Source organism: Salvelinus fontinalis, chromosome 6, assembly GCF_029448725.1.
Source record: "Salvelinus fontinalis isolate EN_2023a chromosome 6, ASM2944872v1, whole genome shotgun sequence".
Taxonomy (NCBI): Eukaryota; Metazoa; Chordata; class Actinopteri; order Salmoniformes; family Salmonidae; genus Salvelinus; species Salvelinus fontinalis.
Window position 1 is genome coordinate 83,425,275 of NC_074670.1, and position 22,531 is coordinate 83,447,805.

General features: G+C 46.5%; 1 protein-coding gene across 3 annotated transcripts in view; it reads right to left on the reverse strand.

Moving 5' to 3' along the window:
* LOC129858538 (catenin alpha-1-like) overlaps positions 1–22,531 on the reverse strand; it is a 295,543-nt gene that overhangs the window by 88,593 nt on the left and 184,419 nt on the right. For all 3 annotated transcript variants that reach the window (XM_055927845.1, XM_055927844.1, XM_055927846.1), the window contains one exon: positions 3,299–3,409. In XM_055927845.1, the coding sequence (XP_055783820.1) occupies positions 3,299–3,409 (111 nt within the window). The remainder of the gene's footprint in view (positions 1–3,298; positions 3,410–22,531) is intronic.

The window sequence follows — 22,531 nt, forward strand, 5'->3', positions numbered from 1 at the left end:
TTGCAGGCAGCAGAACGTTCTCCACGGCGTCTCCAGACTCTGTCACGTCTGTCACATGTGCTCATGTGCTCAGTGTGAACCTGCTTTCATTTGTGAAGAGCACAGGGCGCCAGTGGCGAATTTGCCAATCTTGGTGTTCTCTGGCAAATGCCAAACGTCCTGCACGGTGTTGGGCTGTAAGCACAACCCCCACCCTGTGGACGTCGGGCCCTCATACCACCCTCATGGAGTCTGTTTCTGACCGTTTGAGCAGACACATGCACATTTGTGGCCTGCTGGAGGTCATTTTGCAGGGCTCTGGCAGTGCACCTCCTTGCACAAAGGCGGAGGTAGCGGTCCTGCTGCTGGGTTGTTGCCCTCCTACGGCCTCCTCCACGTCTCCTGATGTACTGGCCTGTCTCCTGGTAGCGCCTCCATGCTCTGGACACTACGCTGACAGACACAGCAAACCTTTTTTGCCACAGCTCGCATTGATGTGCCATCCTCGATGAACTGCACTACCTGAGCCACTTGTGTGGGTTGTAGACTCCGTCTCATGCTACCACTAGAGTGAAAGCACCGCCAGCATTCAAAAGTGACCAAAACATCAGCCAGGAAGCATAGGAAGTGAGAAGTGGTCTGTGGTCACCACCTGCAGAACCACTCCTTTATTGGGGGTGTCTTGCTAATTGCCTATAATTTCCACCTTTTGTCTATTCCATTTGCACAACAGCATGTGAAATTTATTGTCAATCAGTGTTGCTTCCTAAGTGGACAGTTTGATTTCACAGAAGTGTGATTGACTTGGAGTTACATTGTGTTGTTTAAGTGTTCCCTTTATTTTTTTGAGCAGTGTATTTCAACAACTAAAAGAATTGTATTTGGGACAAATCATTCACTAAACCATAAACCTCAACTACATCTCGTAATAAATAATGTGGAAATTGAGCAAATTGAGGTGACTAAACTGCTTCGAGAGATCCTGGATTGTAAACTGTCCTGGTCAATACATATTAATACAACAGTAGCTATGGGGAGAAGTCTGTCCATAATAAAGCGCTGCTCTGCCTTAACAACACTATCAACAAGGCAGGACCTACAGGCCCTAGTTTCTACCTTCTTAACAGCACTATCAACAAGGCAGGTCCTACAGGCCCTATTTTCTACCTTCTTAACAACACTATCAACAAGGCAGGACCTACAGGCCCTAGTTTCTACCTTCTTAACAACACTATCAACAAGGCAGGTCCTACAGGCCCTAGTTTCTACCTTCTTAACAACACTATCAACAAGGCAGGTCCTACAGGCCCTAGTTTCTACCTTCTTAACAACACTATCAACAAGGCAGGTCCTAAAGGCCCTAGTTTCTACCTTCTTAACAACACTATCAACAAGGCAGGTCCTACAGGCCCTAGTTTCTACCTTCTTAACAACACTATCAACAAGGCAGGTCCTACAGGCCCTAGTTTCTACCTTCTTAACAACACTATCAACAAAGCAGGTCCTACAGGCCCTAGTTTCTACCTTCTTAACAACACTATCAACAAGGCAGGTCCTACAGGCTATAGTTTTGTCGCACCTGGACTACTGTTCAGTCGTGTGGTCAGGTGCCACAAAGAAGGACTTAGGAAAATAGCATTTGTCTCAGAACAGGGCAGCACGGCTGGCCCTTGGATGAACACAGAGCTAATATTAATAATATATATGTCCATCTCTCATGGCTCAAAGCGGAAAAGAGATCTACTTCATCGCTACTTGTTTTCGTGGTGTTGACAAGCTGAAGGTACCGAGCTGTCTGTCTAAACTAGTAGCACACAGCTCAGACACCCATTCATACCCCACAAGACATGCCACCAGAGGTCTGTCTAAACGACTAGCACACAGCTCAGACACCCTTTCATACCCCACAAGACATGCAACCAGAGGTCTGTCTAAACTAGTAGCACACAGCTCAGACACCCTTACATACCCCACAAGACATGCCACTAGAGGTCTCTTCACAGTCCCCAAGTCCAGAACAGACTATGGGAGGTACACAGTACTACATAGAGCCATGACTACATGGAACTCTATTCCACTCTATAACCGTGAAGCACGGGGCTGGAAGCATCATGTTGTGGGGGTGCTTTGCTGCAGGAGGGACTGGTGCACTTCACAAAATAGATGGCATCATGAGGCAGGAAAATGTGGATATATTGAAGCAACATCTCAAGACATCAGTCAGGAAGTTAAAGCTTGGTCGCAAATGGGTCTTCCAAATGGATAATGACCTCAAGCATACTTCCAAAGTTGTGGCAAAATGACTTAAGGACAACAAAGTCAAGGTATTGGAGTGGCCACCACAAAGCCCTGACCTCAATCCTATAGAACATTTGTGCGCAGAACTGAAAAAATGTGTGCAAGCAAGGAGGCCTACAAACCTGACTCAGTTACACCATCTCTGTCAGGAGGAATGGGCCAAAATTCACCCAACTTATTGTGAGAAGCTTGTGGAAGGCTACCTGAAACATTTGACCCAAGTTAAACAATTTAAAGGCAATGTTACCAAATACTAATTGAGTGTATATAAACTTGTGATGAAAGAAATAGAAGCTGAAATAAATAATTCTCTACTAATATTCTGACATTTCACATTCTTAAAATAAAGTGGTGATCCTAACTAACCTAAAACAGGGGATTCTTACTAGGATTAAATGTCAGGAATTGTGAAGAACTGAGTTTAAATGTATTTGGCTAAGGTGTAAACTTCAGACTTCAACTGTAACTGATGCAAGCAGTAAAATTAGATTTCAAAAACAGATAAAAATACACCTTATGGAACAGCGGGGACTGAAGCAACAAACAGACACACACACACACACACACACACACACATCATAGCCAGTCCTGATTCACTCCCTATCCCTTCCCCTTTACATGTTGTCAGATCTGTCCTGGCAGCTAGTATGAGAGAGGGGGAGTCTGGGTAACCATGTCTGTCTGAATGGAGAGTCCTGCTAGTATGAGAGAGGGGGAGTCTGGGTAACCATGTCTGTCTGAATGGAGAGTCCTGCTAGTATGAGAGAGGGGGAGTCTGGGTAACCATGTCTGTCTGAATGGAGAGTCCAGCTAGAATGAGAGAGGGGGAGTCTGGGTAACCATGTCTGTCTGAATGGAGAGTCCTGCTAGTATGAGAGAGGGGGAGTCTGGGTAACCATGTCTGTCTGAATGGAGAGTCCAGCTAGTATGAGAGAGGGGGTCAAGGGAGTCCTGGCGTGAACGAGGTGTATTACCCACTGAGACGGCCTGTGGAGGAAGAGATGGGTGTGTGTGGACTCACCCTGGCGCTCTGGCCTGCGATAAGCTGGTCATCTTCTGTCTGAACGCTGGTCCTGCTGCGAACATCAAAGTCCTCCGTCTCAAAGTCAGAGTCATCCAGCTCCTCAGGAGTCTACAGGAGAGGAGAGCGGGAGGTGTGAGGTGATGGAAGGAAATAGGGGGGAGGGAAGAGGAAACGAACAGGGTAGGAGAAGAGGAGGAATGAGGAGAAAGGGAGGGAACAGGGGAGGAAAAGGGAAAAAACTAAATTAGAAAATATTGTGTGGTAAAGAGCTGTTAGAGCAGTGTGATGTATGACAAATGCCCTGGTGCAGCCAGCTACAGAGGAACAAATGCCCCGGTGCAGCCAGCTACAGAGGAACAAATGCCCCGGTGCAGCCAGCTACAGAGGAACAAATGCCCCGGTGCAGCCAGCTACAGAGGAACAAATGCCCCAGTGCAGCCAGCTACAGAAGAACAAATGCCCCAGTGCAGCCAGCTACAGAAGAACAAATGCCCCAGTGCAGCCAGCTACAGAGGAACAAATGCCCCTGTGCAGCCAGCTACAGATGAACAAATGCCCCGGTGCAGCCAGCTACAGATGAACAAATGCCCCGGTGCAGCCAGCTACAGAGGAACAAATGCCCCAGTGCAGCCAGCTACAGAAGAACAAATGCCCCGGTGCAGCCAGCTACAGAGGAACAAATGCCCCGGTGCAGCCAGCTACAGAGGAACAAATGCCCCGGTGCAGCCAGCTACAGAGGAACAAATGCCCCGGTGCAGCCAGCTACAGAGGAACAAATGCCCCGGTGCAGCCAGCTACAGAGGAACTAATGCCCCTGTGCAGCCAGCTACAGAGGAACTAATGCCCCTGTGCAGCCAGCTACAGAGGAACAAATGCCCCTGTGCAGCCAGCTACAGAGGAACTAATGCCCCAGTGCAGCCAGCTTCAGAGGAACAAATGCCCCGGTGCAGCCAGCTACAGAGGAACAAATGCCCCGGTGCAGCCAGCTACAGAGGAACAAATGCCATGGTGCAGCCAGCTAGAGGAACAAATGCACTGGTGCAGCCAGCTACAGAGGAACAAATGCCCCTGTGCAACCAGCTACAGAGGAACAAATGCCCTGGTGCAGCCAGCTACAGAGGAACTAATGCCCCTGTGCAGCCAGCTACAGAAGAACAAATGCCCTGGTGCAGCCAGCTACAGAGGAACAAATGCACTGGTGCAGCCAGCTACAGAGGAACAAATGCCCCGGTGCAGCCAGCTTCAGAGGAACAAATGCCCCGGTGCAGCCAGCTTCAGAGGAACAAATGTCCCTGTGCAGCCAGCTACAGAGGAACAAATGCCCCATGTGCAACCAGCTACAGAGGAACAAATGCCCTGGTGCAGCCAGCTACAGAGGAACTAATGCCCCTGTGCAGCCAGCTACAGAAGAACAAATGCCCTGGTGCAGCCAGCTACAGAGGAACAAATGCACTGGTGCAGCCAGCTACAGAGGAACAAATGCCCCGGTGCAGCCAGCTTCAGAGGAACAAATGCCCCTGTGCAGCCAGCTACAGAGGAACTAATGCCCCTGTGCAGCCAGCTACAGAGGAACTAATGCCCCTGTGCAGCCAGCTACAGAAGAACAAATGCCCTGGTGCAGCCAGCTACAGAAGAACAAATGCCCTGGTGCAGCCAGCTACAGAGGAACAAATGCCCTGGTGCAGCCAGCTACAGAGGAACAAATGCCCCTGTGCAGCCAGCTACAGAGGAACAAATGCCCCTGTGCAGCCAGCTACAGAGGAATTAATGCCCCTGTGCAGCCAGCTACAGAGGAACTAATGCCCCTGTGTAGCCAGCTACAGAGGAACAAAATGCTCCGATGCTGCCAGCTACAACAGTCAGAGAGGAATGTCTTCTTCTCCTGCCATGGGAAACTGCCAACGCTAAATGACGTGTAATGACTGTTGGTGCATTTTGAGAGGGAAAAATGAAGCTATGATGAAACATATGGGGAGTAAATCAGACCTGGCATCCCGTGAGGAGGGGGTGGAGAGAGGTAGAGGTTTGTAGTGAAGAACACTGCAGACAACAGCCTGCATGCTGGCATCCTGTCTGTGTGGCTCAGTGGGCGAGAGGGTGGCACTAGCAAGGTCAAGAGTTCAATTCCCTCAGCGATCACAAACACCTACTAAAGTGTCTTCAACTCAGTGTAGTGTGAAGACAAATCACACGGACGGAAACAAAAAAATTGGAGCGCGCACAAGAGAGCGTCAATTCACACAGACTGGTGTAATATCGAGGACGCTGTCCATCCACTAGATGTAGGAGGACTACCACACAGATAGACACATGGCCTAGTTGTTTAACCCCAAGAGGGGTTCAAATTATAAACCTCATCTTCTAAGATTTTAGATGAACTGTCCTCCACACTAGTGGGACCGGTAGCCAGACTAGACACCCACGTTGATTGAAAAGTGCTGGTCAACCAAAGACAACCCTAATTTTTGACAGTTGAATCCAACTCCTGACAGTGGACCAGTAGATGACCTCCTACACTGAAATACAAGGAGATGTGAAATCTTTACCCTGTGCTGTAAATGTCCAGGTAACCCTGACTGCTATTCTCTCTTCTGCCTACTGTAAATGTCCAGGTAACCCTGACTGCTATTCTCTCTCCTACCTACTGTAAATGTCCAGGTAACCCTGACTGCTATTCTCTCTCCTTCTGACTACTGTAAATGTCCAGGTAACCCTGACTGCTATTCTCTCTCCTTCTGACTACTGTAAATGTCCAGGTAACCCTGACTGCTATTCTCTCTCCTTCTACCTACTGTAAATGTCCAGGTAACCCTGACTGCTATTCTCTCTCCTACCTACTGTAAATGTCCAGGTAACCCTGACTGCTATTCTCTCTCCTTCTACCTACTGTAAATGTCCAGGTAACCCTGACTGCTATTCTCTCTCCTTCTGCCTACTGTAAATGTCCAGGTAACCCTGACTGCTATTCTCTCTCCTACCTACTGTAAATGTCCAGGTAACCCTGACTGCTATTCTCTCTCCTTCTACCTACTGTAAATGTCCAGGTAACCCTGACTGCAATTCTCTCTCCTTCTGCCTACTGTAAATGTCCAGGTAACCCTGACTGCTATTCTCTCTCCTTCTGCCTACTGTAAATGTCCAGGTAACCCTGACTGCTATTCTCTCTCCTATCTACTGTAAATGTCCAGGTAACCCTGACTGCTATTCTCTCTCCTTCACCTACTGTAAATGTCCAGGTAACCCTGACTGCTATTCTCTCTCCTTCTACCTACTGTAAATGTCCAGGTAACCCTGACTGCTATTCTCTCTCCTATCTACTGTAAATGTCCAGGTAACCCTGACTGCTATTCTCTCTCCTACCTACTGTAAATGTCCAGGTAACCCTGACTGATATTCTCTCTCCTTCTGCCTACTGTAAATGTCCAGGTAACCCTGACTGCTATTCTCTCTCCTTCTACCTACTGTAAATGTCCAGGTAACCCTGACTCCTATTCTCTCTCCTTCTGCCTACTGTAAATGTCCAGGTAACCCTGACTGCTATTCTCTCTCCTTCTACCTACTGTAAATGTCCAGGTAACCCTGACTGCTATTCTCTCTCCTTCTGCCTACTGTAAATGTCCAGGTAACCCTGACTGTTATTCTCTCTCCTTCTACCTACTGTAAATGTCCAGGTAACCCTGACTGCTATTCTCTCTCCTTCTACCTACTGTAAATGTCCAGGTAACCCTGACTGCTATTCTCTCTCCTTCTACCTACTGTAAATGTCCAGGTAACCCTGACTGCTATTCTCTCTCCTTCTACCTACTGTAAATGTCCAGGTAACCCTGACTGCTATTCTCTCTCCTTCTACCTACTGTAAATGTCCAGGTAACCCTGACTGCTATTCTCTCTCCTACCTACTGTAAATGTCCAGGTATCCCTGACTGCTATTCTCTCTCCTTCTACCTACTGTAAATGTCCAGGTAACCCTGACTGCTATTCTCTCTCCTTCTGACTACTGTAAATGTCCAGGTAACCCTGACTGCTATTCTCTCTCCTTCTACCTACTGTAAATGTCCAGGTAACCCTGACTGCTATTCTCTCTCCTGACTACTGTAAATGTCCAGGTAACCCTGACTGCTATTCTCTCTCCTTCTGCCTACTGTAAATGTCCAGGTAACCCTGACTGCTATTCTCTCTCCTTCTACCTACTGTAAATGTCCAGGTAACCCTGACTGCTCTTCTCTCTCCTTATATCTACTGTAAATGTCCAGGTAACCCTGACTGCTATTCTCTCTCCTTCTACCTACTGTAAATGTCCAGGTAACCCTGACTGCTATTCTCTCTCCTTCTACCTACTGTAAATGTCCAGGTATCCCTGACTGCTATTCTCTCTCCTACCTACTATAAATGTCCAGGTAACCCTGACTGCTATTCTCTCTCCTTCTGCCTACTGTAAATGTCCAGGTAACCCTGACTGCTATTCTCTCTCCTTATGCCTACTGTAAATGTCCAGGTAACCATGACTGCTATTCTCTCTCCTTCTACCTACTGTAAATGTCCAGGTAACCATGACTGCTATTCTCTCTCCTTCTACCTACTGTAAATGTCCAGGTAACCCTGACTGCTATTCTCTCTCCTTCTGCCTACTGTAAATGTCCAGGTAACCATGACTGCTATTCTCTCTCCTTCTGCCTACTGTAAATGTCCAGGTAACCCTGACTGCTATTCTCTCTCCTACCTACTGTAAATGTCCAGGTAACCCTGACTGCTATTCTCTCTCCTTCCTACTGTAAATGTCCAGGTAACCATGACTGCTATTCTCTCTCCTTCTGCCTACTGTAAATGTCCAGGTAACCCTGACTGCTATTCTCTCTCCTTCTGCCTACTGTAAATGTCCAGGTAACCCTGACTGCTATTCTCTCTCCTTCTGCCTACTGTAAATGTCCAGGTAACCCTGACTGCTATTCTCTCTCCTTCTGCCTACTGTAAATGTCCAGGTAACCCTGACTGCTATTCTCTCTCCTTCTGCCTACTGTAAATGTCCAGGTAACCATGACTGCTATTCTCTCTCCTTCTACCTACTGTAAATGTCCAGGTAACCCTGACTGCTATTCTCTCTCCTGCCTACTGTAAATGTCCAGGTAACCCTGAATGATCCTCTCCTTCTGCCTACTGTAAATGTCCAGGTAACCCTGACTGCTATTCTCTCTCCTTCTACCTACTGTAAATGTCCAGGTAACCCTGACTGCTATTCTCTCTCCTTCTGCCTACTGTAAATGTCCAGGTAACCCTGACTGCTATTCTCTCTCCTTCTGCCTACTGTAAATGTCCAGGTAACCCTGACTGCTATTCTCTCTCCTTCTGCCTACTGTAAATGTCCAGGTAACCCTGACTGCTATTCTCTCTCCTTCTGCCTACTGTAAATGTCCAGGTAACCATGACTGCTATTCTCTCTCCTTCTACCTACTGTAAATGTCCAGGTAACCCTGACTGCTATTCTCTCTCCTGCCTACTGTAAATGTCCAGGTAACCCTGAATGATCCTCTCCTTCTGCCTACTGTAAATGTCCAGGTAACCCTGACTGCTATTCTCTCTCCTTCTACCTACTGTAAATGTCCAGGTAACCCTGACTGCTATTCTCTCTCCTTCTACCTACTGTAAATGTCCAGGTAACCCTGACTGCTATTCTCTCTCCTTCTGCCTACTGTAAATGTCCAGGTAACCCTGACTGCTATTCTCTCTCCTGCCTACTGTAAATGTCCAGGTAACCCTGACTGCTATTTTCTCTCCTACCTACTATAAATGTCCAGGTAACCCTGACTGCTATTCTCTCTCCTTCTGCCTACTGTAAATGTCCAGGTAACCCTGACTGATATTCTCTCTCCTACCTACTGTAAATGTCCAGGTAACCCTGACTGCTATTCTCTCTCCTTCTACCTACTGTAAATGTCCAGGTAACCCTGACTGCTATTCTCTCTCCTTCTGCCTACTGTAAATGTCCAGGTAACCCTGACTGCTATTCTCTCTCCTTATACCTACTGTAAATGTCCAGGTATCCCTGACTGCTATTCTCTCTCCTTCTACCTACTGTAAATGTCCAGGTAACCCTGACTGCTATTCTCTCTCCTTCTACCTACTGTAAATGTCCAGGTAACCCTGACTGCTATTCTCTCTCCTTCTACCTACTGTAAATGTCCAGGTAACCCTGACTGCTATTCTCTCTCCTTCTGCCTACTGTAAATGTCCAGGTAACCCTGACTGCTATTCTCTCTCCTTCTACCTACTGTAAATGTCCAGGTAACCCTGACTGCTATTCTCTCTCCTTCTACCTACTGTAAATGTCCAGGTAACCCTGACTGCTATTCTCTCTCCTTCTACCTACTGTAAATGTCCAGGTATCCCTGACTGCTATTCTCTCTCCTTCTACCTACTGTAAATGTCCAGGTAACCCTGACTGCTATTCTCTCTCCTTCTACCTACTGTAAATGTCCAGGTAACCCTGACTGCTATTCTCTCTCCTTCTACCTACTGTAAATGTCCAGGTATCCCTGACTGCTATTCTCTCTCCTTCTACCTACTGTAAATGTCCAGGTAACCCTGACTGCTATTCTCTCTCCTACCTACTGTAAATGTCCAGGTAACCCTGACTGCTATTCTCTCTCCTTCTGCCTACTGTAAATGTCCAGGTAAACCTGACTGCTATTCTCTCTCCTTCTGCCTACTGTAAATGTCCAGGTAACCATGACTGCTATTCTCTCTCCTTCACCTACTGTAAATGTCCAGGTAACCCTGACTGCTATTCTCTCTCCTACCTACTGTAAATGTCCAGGTAACCCTGACTGCTATTCTCTCTCCTACCTACTGTAAATGTCCAGGTAACCCTGACTGCTATTCTCTCTCCTTCTGCCTACTGTAAATGTCCAGGTAACCCTGACTGCTATTCTCTCTCCTTCCTACTGTAAATGTCCAGGTAACCCTGACTGCTATTCTCTCTCCTTCTGCCTACTGTAAATGTCCAGGTAAACCTGACTGCTATTCTCTCTCCTTCTGCCTACTGTAAATGTCCAGGTAACCATGACTGCTATTCTCTCTCCTTCACCTACTGTAAATGTCCAGGTAACCCTGACTGCTATTCTCTCTCCTACCTACTGTAAATGTCCAGGTAACCCTGACTGCTATTCTCTCTCCTACCTACTGTAAATGTCCAGGTAACCCTGACTGCTATTCTCTCTCCTTCCTACTGTAAATGTCCAGGTAACCATGACTGCTATTCTCTCTCCTTCTGCCTACTGTAAATGTCCAGGTAACCCTGACTGCTATTCTCTCTCCTTCTGCCTACTGTAAATGTCCAGGTAACCCTGACTGCTATTCTCTCTCCTACCTACTGTAAATGTCCAGGTAACCCTGACTGCTATTCTCTCTCCTTCCTACTGTAAATGTCCAGGTAACCATGACTGCTATTCTCTCTCCTTCTGCCTACTGTAAATGTCCAGGTAACCCTGACTGCTATTCTCTCTCCTTCTGCCTACTGTAAATGTCCAGGTAACCCTGACTGCTATTCTCTCTCCTTCTGCCTACTGTAAATGTCCAGGTAACCCTGACTGCTATTCTCTCTCCTTCTACCTACTGTAAATGTCCAGGTAACCCTGACTGCTATTCTCTCTCCTTCTGCCTACTGTAAATGTCCAGGTAACCATGACTGCTATTCTCTCTCCTTCTGCCTACTGTAAATGTCCAGGTAACCCTGACTGCTATTCTCTCTCCTTCTGCCTACTGTAAATGTCCAGGTAACCCTGACTGCTATTCTCTCTCCTTCTGCCTACTGTAAATGTCCAGGTAACACTGACTGCTATTCTCTCTCCTTCTGCCTACTGTAAATGTCCAGGTAACCCTGAATGATCCTCTCCTTCTGCCTACTGTAAATGTCCAGGTAACCCTGACTGCTATTCTCTCTCCTTCTGCCTACTGTAAATGTCTAGGTAACCCTGACTGCTATTCTCTCTCCTACTACCTACTGTAAATATCCAGGTAACCCTGACTGCTATTCTCTCTCCTACCTACTGTAAATGTCCAGGTAACCCTGACTGCTATTCTCTCTCCTTATACCTACTGTAAATGTCCAGGTAACCCTGACTGCTATTCTCTCTCCTTCTACCTACTGTAAATGTCCAGGTAACCCTGACTGCTATTCTCTCTCCTTCTGCCTACTGTAAATGTCTAGGTAACCCTGACTGCTATTCTCTCTCCTACTACCTACTGTAAATATCCAGGTAACCCTGACTGCTATTCTCTCTCCTACCTACTGTAAATGTCCAGGTAACCCTGACTGCTATTCTCTCTCCTTATACCTACTGTAAATGTCCAGGTAACCCTGACTGCTATTCTCTCTCCTTCTACCTACTGTAAATGTCCAGGTAACCCTGACTGCTATTCTCTCTCCTTATACCTACTGTAAATGTCCAGGTAACCCTGACTGCTATTCTCTCTCCTTCTGCCTACTGTAAATGTCCAGGTAACCCTGACTGCTATTCTCTCTCCTTCTACCTACTGTAAATGTCCAGGTAACCCTGACTGCTATTCTCTCTCCTACCTACTGTAAATGTCCAGGTAACCCTGACTGCTATTCTCTCTCCTTATACCTACTGTAAATGTCCAGGTAACCCTGACTGCTATTCTCTCTCCTTCTACCTACTGTAAATGTCCAGGTAACCCTGACTGCTATTCTCTCTCCTTCTGCCTACTGTAAATGTCTAGGTAACCCTGACTGCTATTCTCTCTCCTACTACCTACTGTAAATATCCAGGTAACCCTGACTGCTATTCTCTCTCCTACCTACTGTAAATGTCCAGGTAACCCTGACTGCTATTCTCTCTCCTTATACCTACTGTAAATGTCCAGGTAACCCTGACTGCTATTCTCTCTCCTTCTACCTACTGTAAATGTCCAGGTAACCCTGACTGCTATTCTCTCTCCTTATACCTACTGTAAATGTCCAGGTAACCCTGACTGCTATTCTCTCTCCTTCTGCCTACTGTAAATGTCCAGGTAACCCTGACTGCTATTCTCTCTCCTTCTACCTACTGTAAATGTCCAGGTAACCCTGACTGCTATTCTCTCTCCTTCTGCCTACTGTAAATGTCCAGGTAACCCTGACTGATATTCTCTCTCCTTCTGCCTACTGTAAATGTCCAGGTAACCATGACTGCTATTCTCTCTCCTTCACCTACTGTAAATGTCCAGGTAACCCTGACTGCTATTCTCTCTCCTACCTACTGTAAATGTCCAGGTAACCCTGACTGCTATTTTCTCTCCTACCTACTGTAAATGTCCAGGTAACCCTGACTGCTATTCTCTCTCCTTCTGCCTACTGTAAATGTCCAGGTAACCCTGACAGATATTCTCTCTCCTTCTGCCTACTGTAAATGTCCAGGTAACCCTGACTGCTATTCTCTCTCCTTCTACCTACTGTAAATGTCCAGGTAACCCTGACTGCTATTCTCTCTCCTTCTGCCTACTGTAAATGTCCAGGTAACCCTGACTGCTATTCTCTCTCCTTCTGCCTACTGTAAATGTCCAGGTAACCCTGACTGCTATTCTCTCTCCTTCCTACTGTAAATGTCCAGGTAACCCTGACTGCTATTCTCTCTCCTTCTGCCTACTGTAAATGTCCAGGTAAACCTGACTGCTATTCTCTCTCCTTCTGCCTACTGTAAATGTCCAGGTAACCATGACTGCTATTCTCTCTCCTTCACCTACTGTAAATGTCCAGGTAACCCTGACTGCTATTCTCTCTCCTACCTACTGTAAATGTCCAGGTAACCCTGACTGCTATTCTCTCTCCTACCTACTGTAAATGTCCAGGTAACCCTGACTGCTATTCTCTCTCCTTCTGCCTACTGTAAATGTCCAGGTAACCCTGACTGCTATTCTCTCTCCTTCTGCCTACTGTAAATGTCCAGGTAACCCTGACTGCTATTCTCTCTCCTTCTGCCTACTGTAAATGTCCAGGTAACCCTGACTGCTATTCTCTCTCCTACCTACTGTAAATGTCCAGGTAACCCTGACTGCTATTCTCTCTCCTTCCTACTGTAAATGTCCAGGTAACCCTGACTGCTATTCTCTCTCCTTCTGCCTACTGTAAATGTCCAGGTAACCCTGACTGCTATTCTCTCTCCTTCTGCCTACTGTAAATGTCCAGGTAACCCTGACTGCTATTCTCTCTCCTTCTGCCTACTGTAAATGTCCAGGTAACCCTGACTGCTATTCTCTCTCCTTCTACCTACTGTAAATGTCCAGGTAACCCTGACTGCTATTCTCTCTCCTTCTGCCTACTGTAAATGTCCAGGTAACCATGACTGCTATTCTCTCTCCTTCTGCCTACTGTAAATGTCCAGGTAACCCTGACTGCTATTCTCTCTCCTTCTGCCTACTGTAAATGTCCAGGTAACCCTGACTGCTATTCTCTCTCCTTCTGCCTACTGTAAATGTCCAGGTAACACTGACTGCTATTCTCTCTCCTTCTGCCTACTGTAAATGTCCAGGTAACCCTGAATGATCCTCTCCTTCTGCCTACTGTAAATGTCCAGGTAACCCTGACTGCTATTCTCTCTCCTTCTGCCTACTGTAAATGTCTAGGTAACCCTGACTGCTATTCTCTCTCCTACTACCTACTGTAAATATCCAGGTAACCCTGACTGCTATTCTCTCTCCTACCTACTGTAAATGTCCAGGTAACCCTGACTGCTATTCTCTCTCCTTATACCTACTGTAAATGTCCAGGTAACCCTGACTGCTATTCTCTCTCCTTCTACCTACTGTAAATGTCCAGGTAACCCTGACTGCTATTCTCTCTCCTTCTGCCTACTGTAAATGTCTAGGTAACCCTGACTGCTATTCTCTCTCCTACTACCTACTGTAAATATCCAGGTAACCCTGACTGCTATTCTCTCTCCTACCTACTGTAAATGTCCAGGTAACCCTGACTGCTATTCTCTCTCCTTATACCTACTGTAAATGTCCAGGTAACCCTGACTGCTATTCTCTCTCCTTCTACCTACTGTAAATGTCCAGGTAACCCTGACTGCTATTCTCTCTCCTTCTGCCTACTGTAAATGTCCAGGTAACCCTGACTGCTATTCTCTCTCCTTCTGCCTACTGTAAATGTCCAGGTAACCCTGACTGCTATTCTCTCTCCTTCTACCTACTGTAAATGTCCAGGTAACCCTGACTGCTATTCTCTCTCCTTCTACCTACTGTAAATGTCCAGGTAACCCTGACTGCTATTCTCTCTCCTTCTGCCTATTGTAAATGTCCAGGTAACCCTGACTGCTATTCTCTCTCCTTCTGAGTACTGTAAATGTCCAGGTAACCCTGACTGCTATTCTCTCTCCTGCCTACTGTAAATGTCCAGGTAACCCTGACTGCTATTCTCTCTCCTACCTACTGTAAATGTCCAGGTAACCCTGACTGCTATTCTCTCTCCTTCTGCCTACTGTAAATGTCCAGGTAACCCTGACTGATATTCTCTCTCCTTCTGCCTACTGTAAATGTCCAGGTAACCATGACTGCTATTCTCTCTCCTTCACCTACTGTAAATGTCCAGGTAACCCTGACTGCTATTCTCTCTCCTACCTACTGTAAATGTCCAGGTAACCCTGACTGCTATTTTCTCTCCTACCTACTGTAAATGTCCAGGTAACCCTGACTGCTATTCTCTCTCCTTCTGCCTACTGTAAATGTCCAGGTAACCCTGACTGATATTCTCTCTCCTTCTGCCTACTGTAAATGTCCAGGTAACCCTGACTGCTATTCTCTCTCCTTCTACCTACTGTAAATGTCCAGGTAACCCTGACTGCTATTCTCTCTCCTGCCTACTGTAAATGTCCAGGTAACCCTGACTGCTATTATCTCTCCTTCTGCCTACTGTAAATGTCCAGGTAACCCTGAATGATCCTCTCCTTCTGCCTACTGTAAATGTCCAGGTAACCCTGACTGATATTCTCTCTCCTTCTGCCTACTGTAAATGTCCAGGTAACCCTGACTGCTATTCTCTCTCCTTCTGCCTACTGTAAATGTCCAGGTAACCCTGAATGATCCTCTCCTTCTGCCTACTGTAAATGTCCAGGTAACCCTGACTGCTATTCTCTCTCCTTCTGCCTACTGTAAATGTCTAGGTAACCCTGACTGCTATTCTCTCTCCTACTACCTACTGTAAATATCCAGGTAACCCTGACTGCTATTCTCTCTCCTACCTACTGTAAATGTCCAGGTAACCCTGACTGCTATTCTCTCTCCTTATACCTACTGTAAATGTCCAGGTAACCCTGACTGCTATTCTCTCTCCTTCTACCTACTGTAAATGTCCAGGTAACCCTGACTGCTATTCTCTCTCCTTCTACCTACTGTAAATGTCCAGGTAACCCTGACTGCTATTCTCTCTCCTACTACCTACTGTAAATATCCAGGTAACCCTGACTGCTATTCTCTCTCCTACCTACTGTAAATGTCCAGGTAACCCTGACTGCTATTCTCTCTCCTTATACCTACTGTAAATGTCCAGGTAACCCTGACTGCTATTCTCTCTCCTACTACCTACTGTAAATATCCAGGTAACCCTGACTGCTATTCTCTCTCCTTATACCTACTGTAAATGTCCAGGTAACCCTGACTGCTATTCTCTCTCCTTCTGCCTACTGTAAATGTCCAGGTAACCCTGACTGCTATTCTCTCTCCTTCTACCTACTGTAAATGTCCAGGTAACCCTGACTGCTATTCTCTCTCCTTCTGCCTACTGTAAATGTCCAGGTAACCCTGACTGCTATTCTCTCTCCTGCCTACTGTAAATGTCCAGGTAACCCTGACTGCTATTCTCTCTCCTACCTACTGTAAATGTCCAGGTAACCCTGACTGCTATTCTCTCTCCTTCTGCCTACTGTAAATGTCCAGGTAACCCTGACTGATATTCTCTCTCCTTCTGCCTACTGTTAATGTCCAGGTAACCATGACTGCTATTCTCTCTCCTTCACCTACTGTAAATGTCCAGGTAACCCTGACTGCTATTCTCTCTCCTACCTACTGTAAATGTCCAGGTAACCCTGACTGCTATTTTCTCTCCTACCTACTGTAAATGTCCAGGTAACCCTGACTGCTATTCTCTCTCCTTCTGCCTACTGTAAATGTCCAGGTAACCCTGACTGATATTCTCTCTCCTTCTGCCTACTGTAAATGTCCAGGTAACCCTGACTGCTATTCTCTCTCCTTCTACCTACTGTAAATGTCCAGGTAACCCTGACTGCTATTCTCTCTCCTTCTACCTACTGTAAATGTCCAGGTAACCCTGACTGCTATTCTCTCTCCTACCTACTGTAAATGTCCAGGTAACCCTGAATGCTATTCTCTCTCCTTCTGCCTACTGTAAATGTCCCTGTAACCCTGACTGCTATTCTCTCTCCTTCCGCCTACTGTAAATGTCCAGGTAACCCTGACTGCTATTCTCTCTCCTTCTGCCTACTGTAAATGTCCAGGTAACCCTGACTGCTATTTTCTCTCCTACCTACTGTAAATGTCCAGGTAACCCTGACTGCTATTCTCTCTCCTTCCGCCTACTGTAAATGTCCAGGTAACCCTGACTGCTATTCTCTCTCCTTCTGCCTACTGTAAATGTCCAGGTAACCTTGACTGCTATTCTCTCTCCTACCTACTGTAAATGTCCAGGTAACCCTGACTGCTATTCTCTCTCCTACCTACTGTAAATGTCCAGGTAACCCTGACTGCTATTCTCTCTCCTACCTACTGTAAATGTCCAGGTAACCCTGACTGCTCTTATCTCTCCTTCTGCCTACTGTAAATGTCCAGGTAACCCTGACTGCTATTCTCTCTCCTTCTGCCTACTGTAAATGTCCAGGTAATCCTGACTGCTATTCTCTCTCCTTCTGCCTACTGTAAATGTCCAGGTAACCCTGACTGCAATTCTCTCTCCTTCTGCCTACTGTAAATGTCCAGGTAACCCTGACTGCAATTCTCTCTCCTACCTACTGTAAATGTCCAGGTAACCCTGACTGCTATTCTCTCTCCTTCTGCCTACTGTAAATGTCCAGGTAACCCTGACTGCTATTCTCTCTCCTTCTGCCTACTGTAAATGTCCAGGTAACCCTGACTGCTATTCTCTCTCCTTCTACCTACTGTAAATGTCCAGGTAACCCTGACTGCTATTCTCTCTCCTACCTACTGTAAATGTCCAGGTAATCCTGACTGCTCTTCTCTCTCCTTCTGCCTACTGTAAATGTCCAGGTAACCCTGACTGCTATTCTCTCTCCTTCTGCCTACTGTAAATGTCCAGGTAACCCTGACTGCTATTCTCTCTCCTTCTGCCTACTGTAAATGTCCAGGTAACCCTGACTGCTATTCTCTCTCCTTCTGACTACTGTAAATGTCCAGGTAACCCTGACTGCTATTCTCTCTCCTTCTACCTACTGTAAATGTCCAGGTAACCCTGACTGCTATTCTCTCTCCTTCTGCCTACTGTAAATGTCCAGGTAACCCTGACTGCTCTTCTCTCTCCTTCTGCCTACTGTAAATGTCCAGGTAACCCTGACTGTTATTCTCTCTCCTTCTACCTACTGTAAATGTCCAGGTAACCCTGACTGCTCTTCTCTCTCATTCTACCTACTGTAAATGTCCAGGTAACCCTGACTGCTCTTCTCTCTCCTTATATCTACTGTAAATGTCCAGGTAACCCTGACTGCTCTTCTCTCTCCTACCTACTGTAAATGTCCAGGTAACCCTGACTGATATTCTCTCTCCTTCTGCCTACTGTAAATGTCCAGGTAACCCTGACTGCTATTCTCTCTCCTTCTGCCTACTGTAAATGTCCAGGTAACCCTGAATGATCCTCTCCTTCTGCCTACTGTAAATGTCCAGGTAACCCTGACTGCTATTCTCTCTCCTTCTGCCTACTGTAAATGTCTAGGTAACCCTGACTGCTATTCTCTCTCCTACTACCTACTGTAAATATCCAGGTAACCCTGACTGCTATTCTCTCTCCTACCTACTGTAAATGTCCAGGTAACCCTGACTGCTATTCTCTCTCCTTATACCTACTGTAAATGTCCAGGTAACCCTGACTGCTATTCTCTCTCCTTCTACCTACTGTAAATGTCCAGGTAACCCTGACTGCTATTCTCTCTCCTTCTACCTACTGTAAATGTCCAGGTAACCCTGACTGCTATTCTCTCTCCTACTACCTACTGTAAATATCCAGGTAACCCTGACTGCTATTCTCTCTCCTACCTACTGTAAATGTCCAGGTAACCCTGACTGCTATTCTCTCTCCTTATACCTACTGTAAATGTCCAGGTAACCCTGACTGCTATTCTCTCTCCTACTACCTACTGTAAATATCCAGGAAACCCTGACTGCTATTCTCTCTCCTTATACCTACTGTAAATGTCCAGGTAACCCTGACTGCTATTCTCTCTCCTTCTGCCTACTGTAAATGTCCAGGTAACCCTGACTGCTATTCTCTCTCCTTCTACCTACTGTAAATGTCCAGGTAACCCTGACTGCTATTCTCTCTCCTTCTGCCTACTGTAAATGTCCAGGTAACCCTGACTGCTATTCTCTCTCCTTCTGCCTACTGTAAATGTCCAGGTAACCCTGACTGCTATTCTCTCTCCTGCCTACTGTAAATGTCCAGGTAACCCTGACTGCTATTCTCTCTCCTACCTACTGTAAATGTCCAGGTAACCCTGACTGCTATTCTCTCTCCTTCTGCCTACTGTAAATGTCCAGGTAACCCTGACTGATATTCTCTCTCCTTCTGCCTACTGTTAATGTCCAGGTAACCATGACTGCTATTCTCTCTCCTTCACCTACTGTAAATGTCCAGGTAACCCTGACTGCTATTCTCTCTCCTACCTACTGTAAATGTCCAGGTAACCCTGACTGCTATTTTCTCTCCTACCTACTGTAAATGTCCAGGTAACCCTGACTGCTATTCTCTCTCCTTCTGCCTACTGTAAATGTCCAGGTAACCCTGACTGATATTCTCTCTCCTTCTGCCTACTGTAAATGTCCAGGTAACCCTGACTGCTATTCTCTCTCCTTCTACCTACTGTAAATGTCCAGGTAACCCTGACTGCTATTCTCTCTCCTTCTACCTACTGTAAATGTCCAGGTAACCCTGACTGCTATTCTCTCTCCTACCTACTGTAAATGTCCAGGTAACCCTGACTGCTATTCTCTCTCCTTCTGCCTACTGTAAATGTCCAGGTAACCCTGACTGCTATTCTCTCTCCTTCCGCCTACTGTAAATGTCCAGGTAACCCTGACTGCTATTCTCTCTCCTTCTGCCTACTGTAAATGTCCAGGTAACCCTGACTGCTATTTTCTCTCCTACCTACTGTAAATGTCCAGGTAACCCTGACTGCTATTCTCTCTCCTTCCGCCTACTGTAAATGTCCAGGTAACCCTGACTGCTATTCTCTCTCCTTCTGCCTACTGTAAATGTCCAGGTAACCTTGACTGCTATTCTCTCTCCTACCTACTGTAAATGTCCAGGTAACCCTGACTGCTATTCTCTCTCCTACCTACTGTAAATGTCCAGGTAACCCTGACTGCTATTCTCTCTCCTACCTACTGTAAATGTCCAGGTAACCCTGACTGCTCTTATCTCTCCTTCTGCCTACTGTAAATGTCCAGGTAACCCTGACTGCTATTCTCTCTCCTTCTGCCTACTGTAAATGTCCAGGTAATCCTGACTGCTATTCTCTCTCCTTCTGCCTACTGTAAATGTCCAGGTAACCCTGACTGCAATTCTCTCTCCTTCTGCCTACTGTAAATGTCCAGGTAACCCTGACTGCAATTCTCTCTCCTACCTACTGTAAATGTCCAGGTAACCCTGACTGCTATTCTCTCTCCTTCTGCCTACTGTAAATGTCCAGGTAACCCTGACTGCTATTCTCTCTCCTTCTGCCTACTGTAAATGTCCAGGTAACCCTGACTGCTATTCTCTCTCCTTCTACCTACTGTAAATGTCCAGGTAACCCTGACTGCTATTCTCTCTCCTACCTACTGTAAATGTCCAAGTAATCCTGACTGATCTTCTCTCTCCTTCTGCCTACTGTAAATGTCCAGGTAACCCTGACTGCTATTCTCTCTCCTTCTGCCTACTGTAAATGTCCAGGTAACCCTGACTGCTATTCTCTCTCCTTCTGCCTACTGTAAATGTCCAGGTAACCCTGACTGCTATTCTCTCTCCTTCTGACTACTGTAAATGTCCAGGTAACCCTGACTGCTATTCTCTCTCCTTCTACCTACTGTAAATGTCCAGGTAACCCTGACTGCTATTCTCTCTCCTTCTGCCTACTGTAAATGTCCAGGTAACCCTGACTGCTCTTCTCTCTCCTTCTGCCTACTGTAAATGTCCAGGTAACCCTGACTGTTATTCTCTCTCCTTCTACCTACTGTAAATGTCCAGGTAACCCTGACTGCTCTTCTCTCTCATTCTACCTACTGTAAATGTCCAGGTAACCCTGACTGCTCTTCTCTCTCCTTATATCTACTGTAAATGTCCAGGTAACCCTGACTGCTCTTCTCTCTCCTACCTACTGTAAATGTCCAGGTAACCCTGACTGCTATTCTCTCTCCTTCTGCCTACTGTAAATGTCCAGGTAACCCTGACTGCTATTCTCTCTCCTTCTGCCTACTGTAAATGTCCAGGTAACCCTGACTGCTATTCTCTCTCCTTCTGACTACTGTAAATGTCCAGGTAACCCTGACTGCTATTCTCTCTCCTTCTACCTACTGTAAATGTCCAGGTAACCCTGACTGCTATTCTCTCTCCTTCTGCCTACTGTAAATGTCCAGGTAACCCTGACTGCTCTTCTCTCTCCTTCTGCCTACTGTAAATGTCCAGGTAACCCTGACTGTTATTCTCTCTCCTTCTACCTACTGTAAATGTCCAGGTAACCCTGACTGCTCTTCTCTCTCATTCTACCTACTGTAAATGTCCAGGTAACCCTGACTGCTCTTCTCTCTCCTTATATCTACTGTAAATGTCCAGGTAACCCTGACTGCTCTTCTCTCTCCTACCTACTGTAAATGTCCAGGTAACCCTGACTGCTATTCTCTCTCCTTCTGCCTACTGTAAATGTCCAGGTAACCCTGACTGCTCTTCTCTCTCCTTCTGCCTACTGTAAATGTCCAGGTAACCCTGACTGCTATTCTCTCTCCTTCCTACTGTAAATGTCCAGGTATCCCTGACTGCTATTCTCTCTCCTTCTACCTACTGTAAATGTCCAGGTAACCCTGACTGCTCTTCTCTCTCCTTCTGCCTACTGTAAATGTCCAGGTAACCATGACTGCTATTCTCTCTCCTTCCTACTGTAAATGTCCAGGTATCCCTGACTGCTATTCTCTCTCCTTCTACCTACTGTAAATGTCCAGGTAACCCTGACTGCTCTTCTCTCTCCTTCTGCCTACTGTAAATGTCCAGGTAACCCTGACTGCTATTCTCTCTCCTTCCTACTGTAAATGTCCAGGTATCCCTGACTGCTATTCTCTCTCCTTCTACCTACTGTAAATGTCCAGGTAACCCTGACTGCTCTTCTCTCTCCTTCTGCCTACTGTAAATGTCCAGGTAACCCTGACTGCTATTCTCTCTCCTTCCTACTGTAAATGTCCAGGTATCCCTGACTGCTATTCTCTCTCCTACCTACTGTAAATGTCCAGGTAACCCTGACTGCTCTTCTCTCTCCTTCTGCCTACTGTAAATGTCCAGGTAACCATGACTGCTATTCTCTCTCCTTCCTACTGTAAATGTCCAGGTATCCCTGACTGCTATTCTCTCTCCTTCTACCTACTGTAAATGTCCAGGTAACCCTGACTGCTCTTCTCTCTCCTTCTGCCTACTGTAACGCCTCCCTCTGAGCCCGTCAGTCACTGGAATGTTCCCCTTCCTCCCTGTCTACCAGTACAGAGACGTCTTGGACCAAGAGGGGGCCTGTCGTCCTGTCAGACACCCCAGCGAGGGAACATCAGACACAGGCTGGATCTGCCTAGGAGTAGCTCCACGACCAGAGATTAAACACTGATCATCTTAAAGAGCCTCAGACCCAAACAACTGTCTGTTCACATGGAGGTGTAAACCCACTGCCAGGGAGAGAGGGAGGGAGGGAGGGTGAGAGGGAGGGAGGGTGAGAGAGAGAGAGAGAGAGAGAGAGAGAGAGAGAGAGAGAGAGAGAGAGAGAG